General features: G+C 39.7%; 1 protein-coding gene across 2 annotated transcripts in view; it reads right to left on the bottom strand.

Moving 5' to 3' along the window:
• The window catches only part of LOC134528058 (ATP-binding cassette sub-family B member 10, mitochondrial-like), a 53,598-nt gene that overhangs the window by 27,023 nt on the left and 13,267 nt on the right, over positions 1-13,308 (bottom strand). For both annotated transcript variants that reach the window (XR_010074344.1, XM_063361275.1), the window contains exons 6-7: positions 7,241-7,472; positions 6,230-6,516 (exon numbers count right to left, since the gene is read on the bottom strand). Coding sequence is in view for 1 of the 2 variants with exons in the window: in XM_063361275.1 (XP_063217345.1) it covers positions 6,230-6,516; positions 7,241-7,472 (519 nt within the window). In the remaining variant the exon portion in view is untranslated. The remainder of the gene's footprint in view (positions 1-6,229; positions 6,517-7,240; positions 7,473-13,308) is intronic.

Here is a 13,308-nt window from a genome sequence, read left to right as displayed (position 1 = left end):
ATTGAGCCATCACTAATTCACGGCAACGACTACCATGTTTCCCACTTTGCAAAAACTCAAAGAGTTAATCCAGTAGGTACAGAGGTGTATCCAGAGATGGAGGTACAGGGGCTTGTGATTCCCCTTAAAGGTAGAAAGAACATCAATGAATAAAAAATATGTACTTCTAAAATAAATTTTGGGCTATTTTTATATTCAATACTTATTAAAGATGGAAATGTAACTATAAACAACTTAGTATGGATTTAATATCTAGATTAAGCTAATACTATCTGTTTTGATGTATAAACTCAACAACATCTATTGCCGGATAATGTATTTTATTTTCACCACAACTAATTACAAACCACTAACACAAACCACCATCTTGCTAGACTCCTTGTTTGTTTTCCCACAATGCCAAGCACTACAAACAAGTCAATATGATGAAAAGAGAAAGGAGAAAATTGTCTATGTCCTGTAAATATTCACACATGCGTGCACATACCGCCCACCAAAAAAATGACTTTTTTTTTTTTCCATACTTCATACATAACCTTGATACTAAAACACAAAACGAATAAGATCCAACATCACAAAAGCTCCTGATTATGTCCATAAGTTTAGGAGATTGGTAAAGGGCAAAATTTTGTCACAGGTCTCACAATTTCACCAGTAGAAGTTCTCAGTGTGACAACTCTTACAACACCATCTCTACCCGGGTGAGTTTTGATAACTCTGGCAGTTCTCCATTTCAAGGGTGGCAAGTTCGAGTCCTTCACTAACACTAATGCATTCTCCTTAACATTGGGTACTGCAGTATTCCACTTTGTCCTTTGATGGAGCGTGTGGAGATACTCGGTGCTCCAGCGTTTCCAGATGCACTGCTTCAGTTTGGTGATGAGCTGCCATCTATCCAAACGATTCTCCAAAAGGTGGGATAGATCCTGTTCCGGTATGCCAACAAGAGGAGAACCAATCAAAAAATGTCCAGGAGTCAAAACATCAAATTCTGAGGGATCTGCTGACAAAGGGCACAATGGTCTTGAGTTTAAAATTGCTGAGATTTCAGTAAAGAGTGTGGTCAGTTCTTCAAATGTGAGTATTTGATTGCCAATAACTCTTTTCATGTGCACCTTTGCCGACTTGACAGCTGCCTCCCATAGACCTCCAAACTGTGGGCCAGCGGGAGGATTGAAGTGCCACACAATGTTGAGGTCAGCTAGGTGATCTTGCAGCATCTGCCAGGCAGGCTCAGTAAACAAGGCTTGATGAATTTCTTTCATGTGTCTGTCAGCACCAATAAAGTTTTTACCTTGATCTGAATGTATGTCAGATGGTGTTCCTCTCAGAGATACAAATCTTTTTAGAGCAGCTAGAAATGCTTCTGTACATAGTGAGGACACAACCTCCAAATGTGTTGCCTTACTTGACATACACACAAACAAACAAAGATAACTTTTACTGATTGGGGCTTTACGTGTTTTGGTGGTCTTAGAAGAAAAGGGTCCAGCAAAGTCCACACCAACCTTCAGAAAAGGACGCACTTGTGAAAATCTTACACTTGGGAGATTCCCCATTAGAGGTGCAGGAGACCTTGCAGTCAACCTGAAACATGAGATACACCGATGAATACAGTGCCGAATGAGATGTCGAGCACCCACAATCCAAAACTGCCTTTGAATGAGAGATTGAGTAGCTTGAGGTCCTGCATGGAGATATGTGACATGGTAAAAGGTTACAATAAGCTTTGAAAGATGACATTTTCCTGGAAGCAATACTGGGTGTTTGGTACTTTCAGGCAAACAAGCATATTGCAAACGTCCGCCCACCCTGACAATTCCGAGGGAGTCAATAAATGGATACAAACTCCGCAAATTACTGGAACATTCATTGCGCTTCAGGAGTTTGATTTCTTTCATAAAATACTGATGTTGCACTACATGGATCCAAAACATCAGTGCAGACTGCATCTCCTCACACTTCAATATCTTAGAATCACAATGCGGGAGTTTTGAGAATACATTTTTGGCTCTGAGTATCCATGCTGTTACTCGCTTAAGTTTTGAAAATGATGAAAATGTTTCCAACAATTTCACCAATTCATTTTGTCTGTCCTCTTGCACTGCAAGGGCCTGACTTTGCACCGGCTTTCATTCTGGAAGCTCTAGGAAAGGTGATACCTCAAATTTGTTAACAGGCCATTCTGTGTCTGAATATACCAACCAATCTGGACCATGAAACCACAGAGAACTCTCAATCAATTGATCAGGATAAACACCTCGGGATGCTAAGTCAGCTGGGTTGCACACTGAGGGAACATAGCGCCAAATTCCTGGGGGTGTGATAGCTTGAATCTCGGACACACGGTTTGCTACAAAGGCCTTAAACTTGTGAGGAGATGATTTAAGCCATGACAACACAGTCGTTGAATCTGACCACATGTACATAGTAAAATTGTCCAATCTGCTCTCAAACAATGTGTTCACATATAACCACAATTTAGCAAGCAGCATAGCACCCAATAACTCAAGTCTGGGGATGGGCAATGTCTTTAGCGGTGCCACCTTTGACTTGGCGATTACTAGATGGGTTGAGACCATACCAGTTTTGTCCACAAGTCTTACATAAATCACTGCAGCATATGCCTTTTCAGAGGCATCACAAAATCCGTGAAACTGAATGCAGCAGGCATCCAGAAAATGGATATATCGTGGAATCCTTACATTAGTCAGGGAAGACAATGATGTTCTGAAGTGTAACCACTGTTGAGCAACATCTGCAGTGACTGGCTGATCCCATTCTAATCCCAGTGTCCAAAGAGTCTGGAGCAATATTTTAACCCAAACTATAACTGGGGACACCCATCCACATGGATCAAACAACCTAGCAATGGTGGAGAGAATTCCTCGTTTTGTGACAGATAGATGGGGTACATTGATGTGGTACATAAACTCGTCAGTGATGGGACACCAATGAATGCCCAGAACCTTAACTGCTGGACTTGTGTCTTGATCAAAGCTTCTGAGAGTCTCGCAATGTGCTACAGGCATATCCTCCAACACACTGGAATTGTTGGATGACCATTTACGTAACTCAAATCCTCCTTGAGCTAACAAGTCCACGAGTTCACACTTAAGTTGCACTGCCTCTTCTACAGAATTTGCTCCTGTTACAATGTCATCTACAAACACATCTCTTAACAATGTTTTTGATGCCTGAGGATATTTCTGGGCTTCGACCAAGGCCAATTGCTGCAAGGTTCTCAAAGCTTGGTAAGGAGAAGATGCTAAACCATATGTGACAGTCTTCAGTTGATAAACATGGACACTTTCTTCGGGAGACGGTCGCCATAGAATGCACTGGTATTTCCAGTCATCAGGATGGATTTGAATCTGTCGATACATCTTACAGATGTCTGCAGTGAAAACAACAGGCCTAGTTCGAAAGTTCAAAAGAATATCACCAATGTTTTTATGAAGTTTTGGACCAGTAAGGAGCAAATCATTCAATGAGATGCCTTTAGAAGTTGCTGCTGACCCATCAAACACCACACGAAGTTTTGTGGTAAAACTTGATTCCTTGAGTACAGCATGATGAGGAATGACATAGGCTATTTCATCATCTTGACCCTGAATATGCTGAATGCTTGTCACGCGGGTCATGTGGCCTAAACATTCATATTCTTTGAGAAACTGGCTATATTCCCTCGCGAGATCAGGTGACTTCTTCAACCTACACTCTAGGCGCTCAAATCTTGATAAAGCAGAGTGCAAAGAATGACCCATGTCCTTCACCTCCTGATTGAATGGTAAACGAAGTATGTATCGCCCTTCAGCATTGCGTTCATGTGTTGCAAGGAAGTGGTCTTCACATTTCTTGTCATCATCTGATATAAGGTCGACTGATGGCACTTCTTCAATTTCCCAAAACTTCTGTAATTGTACATCTAGGTTAGTTGTTCTTATCAAGCATGACACAGGTGGGTTCACATGTGTTTCACACTTGGCCTTACCACTCACAACCCAACCAAACAGAGAGTGGAAAGCATTAGGCTCCCCTGGTAATTTAGCTCCAGTCAGCACTTCACTGACGATATCAGCTGAAAGGAGCATGTCAACAGGCCCAGGTTTGTCGAATGATGGATCTGCTAATTTTAAACCCTTGAGGTGAGTAACTGAGCCTTGTGAGATTCTTGAACAAGGCATGGGATGTGTTATTTCAGATAGAACTGTGCCCTTTACATTAAACTGAATATGTTGAGAATCCACTGGTTTTATTGAACAATGGACAATGCCTCTGGCCCCTGGCACAGGAGTCTGACCAACACCAGCAATTTCGACATTCTGACGATGACGTTTCAATCCCAACCGCTGTACACAATCTTCAGTCAAAAATGTAGTTTGTGAAGCACCATCTAGCAAGGCTCTTACCACTTGAAACTGTCCACTTCCATCTCTCACATGCACAAGAGCAGTGGTTAATAAAATGGTAGTTGATTGATCCTGATTATCACCTGACAGATGTAGCGATTGTAATTTATTTACAAATGGTTCATAAGCTGGAGTATCATTTGTATCATTTTGAGTACTCTCTGGCTGAGTTGGGTGATTGTTGTGGTTAAAGTGCAAAACTGAATGGTGTCTCTTTTGACAATGATTGCATGAAAATTTTGATAAACATCTCTGAGCATAATGATGTTTTTTCAAACAATTAAAACACATATTTTGCTCCTTCACAAACTGCATCCTCTCATCAATGTTCTTAGACAAAAAATGTTCACACTTACTAAGTGAATGATTTTCGTTACAAAATGCACAGCACATAACATTTCCAACTGCTACGAGGGCAGTGCTTCGGCCACTGGTTGGTCTAAAGGGTGGTTTCACACTAAATGTTGCAGTCCTGTTGTAGCTACGACCAACTGTAGAGGTTTTAACCTCATGATTCCCTTGAACACTAAGTAGTTTAACATTTTCATTCGCCACAGCACGACGCTCTAAGAATGCAAGGAGATGGTCACAAGTGGGCAAATCTTGCTCCACAGCTATTTCAAATGATTCACGTAAATTTGAGTCTAGTTTCTCAAGAAGAATATTCAGTAGGAGAAAGCTCCACTCAGACACTGGAAAATTATCAGCCCTTAATGCATTCAAATTCTCTTGCACCACACTAACAAAGCGGGATAATGAGTCTGGTGGGTTAGAATGCACAGATGGAAGATTAAGTATTTTCTGAACATGAATGGTAGCAGCAATGCGTAGATTATGGTATTTCTTTTCCAGCAATGACCAAATTACTTCGTAATTTTCGTTGGTGAGGGGTAAATTACTTACCAGCTCTCTTGGCTCATCTTTCAGGCATCCAATAAGATAATGCAGTTTCTGCACGTTGCTGAGTGACACATCTTGATGCACAATGGATTTAAAAAGCTCAGAAAAGGATGACCATTCTGCCCTGCTTCCTGAAAACACCGGCAAAGGAAGTGGAGGCAGGACTGCACGTGAGAATGTTGCACGAGAGGTTAGGTCTGCCGCTCTAACTGTACACCGATTATGTTCAATACGAAGCTGCCTAAACAACCTTTCGAACGTCACAAAGGCTGTCCCCAATTCATCAACTGTTCGTACTTCTGGTTTCGGCGGTACTGCACACAAAGCAAAGTAGTTAGCCAGCAATTCTTCTTTCTTTTCTGAGACTTCTTCAAACGCAATTGCAAATTCTTCAAAAAGATCTGGATTGTTGGCTGTTTCCTTTAAAATTGCACTAACTTCGTTTACTTTGTCCATAACATAGTCAAAAATGATAAGCTGTAACTCGGTTGTTGAAGCCGCCATGAAACCAATAGCACACACACACACAAATGTTTTTAAAACTGGTTGCTCATATCTTTTATCCGGCCCGGAGGACCAAAATTATGTTTTGATGTATAAACTCAACAACATCTATTGCCGGATAATGTATTTTATTTTCACCACAACTAATTACAAACCACTAACACAAACCACCATCTTGCTAGACTCCTTGTTTGTTTTCCCACAATGCCAAGCACTACAAACAAGTCAATATGATGAAAAGAGAAAGGAGAAAATTGTCTATGTCCTGTAAATATTCACACATGCGTGCACACTATCTATCTTGTTCACCAGATTTTATCGCGGGTATTCAGACTTCCGGTGTCCCTTGCAGACGTCAACCCTGTAGCAGGTAATCTAGCCTGAAGCTATCAAGGAGTGGTTCGGGAACTGACCTGACTGACGGTGCCGATGTGCCTCCGCAGCCAGCGGACGTCGAGGCCGGTGATGGGCCGGCCGTCCAGCAGCACCTGCCCCCGGTCAGGGTCGTACAGCCTCAGCAGCAAGGCCGCGAGCGTGCTCTTGCCCGAGCCGCTGGCGCCCACCACGGCCATGATGCCGCCCGCTGGAATGTCCAGGCTCAGGTCCTGGAAGATGAGCGAGCTGGGCCGCGACGGGTAGCTGAACCGCACCCCCCGGAAGGAGACGCGCCCTGCGACCTCCCCGGACGGCACCGCGCCGCCTGCAAGCACACTGTCCCGGTCACATGTCGACACTGTTCCGGTGCGTTGCAGCACGGCCTTGTTCCCAAGTCCCCTGGGTTGATCGTGTGTATTGTACAACAGGTTTAGGTAGGGAGCACGATGGTCAAATGGTCCGATCACTTGCCTCCCACCAAGTGAGTTTTCACCAGTGGAAAACGTCGTGGACATTGTCGTACACGAAAAGAGTTTTATCGGGGTACTCAGTTCCCCACACCCATTCTTTCGGTCAATGCTACAATTCTCATCTCACCACCCCTTTTCGTCTTTCAATATTTTTATTCCTGGCACCTTGAAAATTTAAAGAAAGTGGTTCAGTTTTTCCTGCTCAATAAATATTATCTCACCTACCACAGTTTTTTTTTAAGAAGGCAGTTGGAATTTAAAATATTATATGGTTCTACTGTTTTACTTACTAGTGTTTATTTAAAACAATCTGGTTTGGAGCAGTTTATCTTTAGGTATCACATCATATTATCTATGTGTTTCTTCATTGCCATTAGTTCTTGGCATAAAAACCACACCAACTAAAGAATTATAGGTGGTACATAACTACAGAAGGTCCTGCAATGCTATTTTAAGTTTTAATGTCCTTTGAACTCACAACTTCATAGGCAAACACACTGTGCAAGTCACAACCCCAGAGAACTCTTCAACAAAGCGATAGAGAAAGCCGCAGCCAAGACGACCAACAAGGTTGGGTACCTGAAGTAGGAATGGCCGGTACTCGGTCGACAATCTCCCAGATGCGAGCGCTGGCACCCAGACCCCGGTTGAGCTCGGAGTAGCAGCTGGAGACTCCTCCCAAGGCCACGCCGATGTAGGCCGCGTACAGCAGGAAGGAAGAGAGGCCGCCCACCGACAGCTGCTGCTCGCTGACCATCACTCCACCGCAGTACAGCACACTCAGCACCACTGCATTGCCGCTCAGGCCCGTCTGCGCGCGCAACAACAGCACTCCTACACCATCAATCCACCGCAGTACAGCACGCTCAGCACCACTGTGTTGTCGCTCAGACCCATCTGCATGCATAACAACCACACTCCTGCATCATCACTCCACCACAGTACAGCACACTCAACACCACTGCGTTGCCGCTCAGGCCCGTCTGCATGTGCGACAACACTCCTGAACCTGCTGGTGAAGGTCGCGGGTTCTTTACCAACCCTCTGTTAGATTCAACATTAACTTGGTGCAATTATGGCCTTTTTTTATTGTGACAAATTTCCAAAACCAAAATATTTAAATGTTACACTATGCAGTTTGCTTTTTGAAGTCTAAACTTTCCATGATTAAAGAGAACCATCATGTTCCATAATTAAGAATTACATGAATACGAAAACTCACTTGTATCCATGCAATTAAGTTCCCCCGCACCCACCCCCATCCCCTTCTTAGTCCGTGGCTTAAGTATTTGTGTTAGTGACATGGGATGATAGGTACACCTATGTGGTTGGATTTGGCATGAAATTATTTAACTGTGCTTCTTTGCTTCCAGTAAATAAAACAAAACATATTATGATAGTACATGTAAAGAAAAGTATTTTCCAGTATTCCCGAGGTGAATTATTTGAGGGGCCCGCATTGTTAAGGGTGTATTTGCGTTAGTGGGGCAAGATGGTATGTGCGATACTCCCTGCTTTTTCTAGCGCGGTAAAGTCTCCAAGCATGATGCTCTGATTTGGTGCACAGAGTTCTCATCATGCATACGAAAACTGTGGTTTTAGTGGTAACTATAATATTACAGTAAAACTTGTTTAGGATTTTTCCACACAATACCATTTCCAGTCTAAGGTCAAATGTTACGGTCCTGCCATTTTCTCCATAAGATCCAAATTATTTTTTTACATGTAAGAAGTTGTCCAAAAACTTAATTTCCAGTATATACCGTATTTACTCGCATAATGAATGTCCGCAGTAATTTGGCTACATTTTTGACAAAAAAAATGGGGTGCGGACATTATGAGGTGAAGTCAGAAAAAAAAAATTTTTTTCCTCAAAATTTTACATGTATTGTGTAGAGTAAAAAAATTGTTCTCTCATAATTAGTTTACTAGTACCCTGATTTTACGTATGTTCACGGTTCCGCGGATTGCAAAAGTAAAATCGCTGCTTCGTAAAATTGGCACCCTTCCCTCGGCCCAATTTCCATATCGTTACTGTGCCTTTCAGGGGTGGCCAAGGTTGCTTTGTCTGGTGCGGACTTCATGCGGATTTTTAAAAATTCCATTTCAAGTATTTAATGTGCGGACATTATGCGATGGCGGACATTATGCGTTTAAATACGGTAATGATTTTTTTTAAGTTGAAATAGATTATTCATTACAATATTACCATTTACATACTTCATTACCAGAAATACAAAGTTGGTTGATGTGTAAATTATGTTTCAAACACATTTTAAAACATTATAACCTTTATCAGTTTGCTGCCGCTGGGTAGCACATGTGAAAATGTAGCTAGTGCTAGTTGGCATCATGTTTGGTTACATTGCTGCCTCTATAGAATGCACGTAGTCGAATATCGTAATCGATAGCTCACCAATAGCATGCAGTGCACGCTGTCTGGTGCCAAGTTAATTATATCTGATAGCCCGCACACTTTCATGGTTAGTGTGCACTACAACCGTGAACCAAAACTTTGATAACGTGAAACGCCAAAATTAAGTTTAGTTTTATTTCTCTCCCCTTTGATATTTAATGTAATATGCAGGAAGTTGTAAATGTGGTTTTTAATTAAATAAGCAGAAGATTATTGGTTCTTTATGAAAATAGGTTTTAAAGCAACTTAAAACTCCTGATCGATGATCGTGCATTGAGCGATGCTTGTTCTACCACAATAGAAATATTTTGGAAAGACAGTTTGCAGCAACGAATTTTCAAATATTCCAACTTGCAACAGAAACATTTGTAACTTTTTCTATTTCTAAAATGTAAACAATCTAATTGAAAGAAGTTGTGTTCGTTTAATAGAAATGTATCTGTTAAATATCCGAACTTAATTAAATTTTAACACGTGATTATAAATAAAGTCAACAAAATAATTCTCTAAGAAAATCTAACCATAAAAAAAAGACATTTTGAGATGTTTCAACATGTACATCTTTAACTCAAGAACAGAAAATTTAATGTTAAACGATTAAAAAAATTGTGAGGAACTGCAAGAATTGGATTTATTGTTTCCACCATGTAAGATAATGAAGTTTGAGTTAATATTTAGAAATGTAAGCATCTCTGACATTTTATTTAGTGTGGTGCATATTTGCTTAATGCCTCCATCATAGTGAGAAAATAAATACAGTAGAATCCCGTTATACCGAGCACGGTAATAGCGAGAGTACGGCTATAACGAGGTCTCTGAGGAATTTATGGCGTGATCGCGTGAAGCGCGCCTTGGTTATTTGATTGCTTTATCTTCACCGCTCTCGCTCGGCACTAGACATCTTGCCGTTGACGTCTGTCACATTCTTCATCCTTGCAGTCGCCACCTAAGTGCGTGGCTTTAAAAATAGAATCCCATCCTTTCTTTCTTTTATCAAACTTCCGCTTGGCTTCAAGGCCAAGGTATGCTCGACTCGAATAAACCAAGCCTTTGAATATACATATACTTGTACGCATTTCTTATTATTTATAAAATAGACAAAATCTATTTTTTCCCGCCATTAAACATAACAATGCACATTTTTTTTTTAAATATATATGCTCTTAATTAATTTGTTGGGACATTTTCATTAACGAATAATAACATTGTTTATAACTACGTTAGGCCAAAAACGTCAGAGCCGTCTTTATACTTGTTGCTAATTGATCGCGTTAATAATACACAAATTTTTATAAACTTGCTTGGAATTATTTCAGTCGTGACACGTTTACAAACACGTCACGTTATTTATTTTACTAGCTGGCAAATAGTAGGCACTACCGTATTTATTTCCGAATCGCTAGGACCGTTTTCTTGTAACTTATGATTCGGTCAGTTGTTGGGGTATCTGTCCAGAAAGGGGGTGGTGATGGTTTGAGATTAATTCCGAATTTGAATTTATAGGGTTGTGCGAATGTTCGGTATACCGATACCGAAATCGAAATTTTGCTACTTTCATTTTCGATTTCGGTAAGAATTTCATCTGTCGAAGTTCGTTTTTAGCGAAATATTTCGAGCCAAACGAAAGTTCAATAGCTTACCGAAGTTCGTTTGTTCTAGTTGAAAAAGAAATCGTAATTTAATAAGAATGTACAGTATAATACCGGTACAATAACGTTCCTTATTATAAAGTATATTTCACTTAACGAATTTTTTTTTAGTCCCCGCCAAAAATCGTATCTTCGCCATGCAAAACGGTTTCAGTTTAAAGAATCATTTTCACTATAACGTATAAATTCTACTAGTAGCGTGGCATTACTACACCAAAATTTACTTAAACTGGTAAATACATTTCCAGCTAAATGATTAATGTAGTAGAACAAAGATACACAAATACCACCGCAACGTATTTTCTAACCTCTAAATTCTCAAAACAAAGTTAACAAACAGTTGAGCGCACAACCATAGATTATACCGTACGTAGTATGAGACGTGAGCAACACAACACCATTCGATACATCGAAAGACGGAGGTTTGAGAGAAGTATTAATTATTTAGACAAAAGTGTTATGCTACGCTAAAAATACTGTTTGATGTCTGTGCCAGGATTGTTTATTGTTATTGTTGAGTTTATTTTCAGGTTACGTTATTTAGACAACGCATTGTATTTGTGCTAGAATATTAATGATCCTGGAGATAAAAAGAAACGAAAGCAATTCACGCTTAAGGAAAAAGTGGATATACTCAGAGAACTAGACACGGGGAAAAAAGCAAGTCGCAGTTGCGAATACATATGGCATTGCGGCTCTCCTGTAGCTATTTTTTTATATATTTTTTTTCTCTTTGTAAAGATATGTATGCATGTTTCAGTGCTAAGTACAAAAACTTGAGGTACCTGTAAGTACTTAGCACTGAGATTCTACTGTAATGTCTTCATATGATTTGCTTGTTATTACTAATAATGTAATAACATATGCAAATCATATGAAGACATTAATTAGAAAAAAGATTTCCATTAAGATTAATTTACGTGGTGATGAAAAAAACTCACGTTAATGAAAATACGGTAAAATCATAATTTGAACAAACATGGCAGATAAAGTAAACAAAATTCAACCGTGATTACAGTAGGCCTAGGTATCAAAACAAAACCATGCAATATTTGAAAAATTACCTGATTCATTTGCTTTCAAACAGTAGTGTAGGTACTATATTCGTAAAACATACATTCCAGAACTGTTAGTACACTATTTAGTATTTACTGTATACACATAAACAAAGAACGTACCTACTTTTATTCGCGCACAGCCAAACAAAAACATTGTCGTCTGCTTTATTTAAATTTTACATACTCTGACTGGCATATAAAATCCTCATAATATACAGCCAATTAGACAAAAAGGTCAACAAGTCACTGCATGTAATGACCACTTGGCAGCAACCATTTGTTATGTTTTGTTTTGACCATGTCCCTTGCCTGGTTTACAGCTTCCTGAGCTAGCCATGTGTGACAGTGGTGCAAGATGGCGGCCGTTCCGCAGTATTCACGTATTTTTTCATCAGTACCATGCACGTGATAAATATATTATCATAGACTGCGACATTACGACTGTAAAGGAAATAGTCTGTGCGCTGAAAGATCTGGATTGATTCTTGAAATTTACGAGTGACATGGGGCTGTGTTGTGTGGTCTAGGGCGGATGTTGATTTTTTAAATAGAAATATTTATATATACATCAAAAGGTACCAAAATGATTTATGTAATAGAATTTATTACTGAAGAGCAAATTTTGGGCACTTTTTTTCTTTGTTAATTAAAAAATTTCGCTTAACTTTCGTTAAGAATATATTTATCTCATAGAAAAATTCATTTTCGTTTCACTTTCGCGAAACTTGATAAATTTTCTTTCACTTTCATTTCGTGTGGATAAAGTCACTTTCGCACATCCCTACGAATTTATTTTCTAAAAACGTTTACAGGTTTTTTTAAATGAAAAAAGTATTGTTCCAGCGACTATTTTGTTTGAGGCGTACATGCGTTGCCGCACTCCTGCATTTTTGTAAGGAATTAAATGTCGCACTATACTAGCGCCATCTGTTCGCTACATCCCGAACCAACACAGCCGCCAGCAGACAGCCCGCGTCGACGATAGATAGCAGGACAATGCTGTGTCGGCCGCGGGCCAAGATGCTATACTTACGTGGCGTGGTAGGGTATTCTGGTTATTTTGACGCAATCGGTGATCACATCCGTGCTTATGGGGTATCGTTTTAAAGAGAATTCACACATCAGCTCACAGAAATTAAGATTTCATTAATATAACCTGTTATTTTACAATTATACAGGTTTAAACACAATTTTTATGACATTTTCGGTTAATTTTTATTTTTTGGGGGCCAAAATCTGTCCAATTCGGTTATAGCGAGGATCAAACCTGGAACCGTGACACCTCGCTATAACGGGACTCTAGTGTATATATTTTTTAAAACTTCCCTGTTTTTAACCCACTTTTTACAAATTTTTGTACTGGTCTCTTGAAATATGAAAAACTGAGGTATATTGTATGTGTTCAATGTGTAATTGTCTTGTCAGAAAAGTTTTCAAACACAACCTCAATTTCTATTTTTTTATGTATTTATTTAACCTTATATAAAAATAAAAATTAATATTTCCAATCAATAAGATATTTTA

Source organism: Bacillus rossius, chromosome 1 (genome assembly GCF_032445375.1).
Source record: "Bacillus rossius redtenbacheri isolate Brsri chromosome 1, Brsri_v3, whole genome shotgun sequence".
NCBI classification, from domain to species: domain Eukaryota; kingdom Metazoa; phylum Arthropoda; class Insecta; order Phasmatodea; family Bacillidae; genus Bacillus; species Bacillus rossius.
Note: the sequence above shows the minus strand (reverse complement) of the source record. Positions and strands in the feature narration are given on the sequence as shown.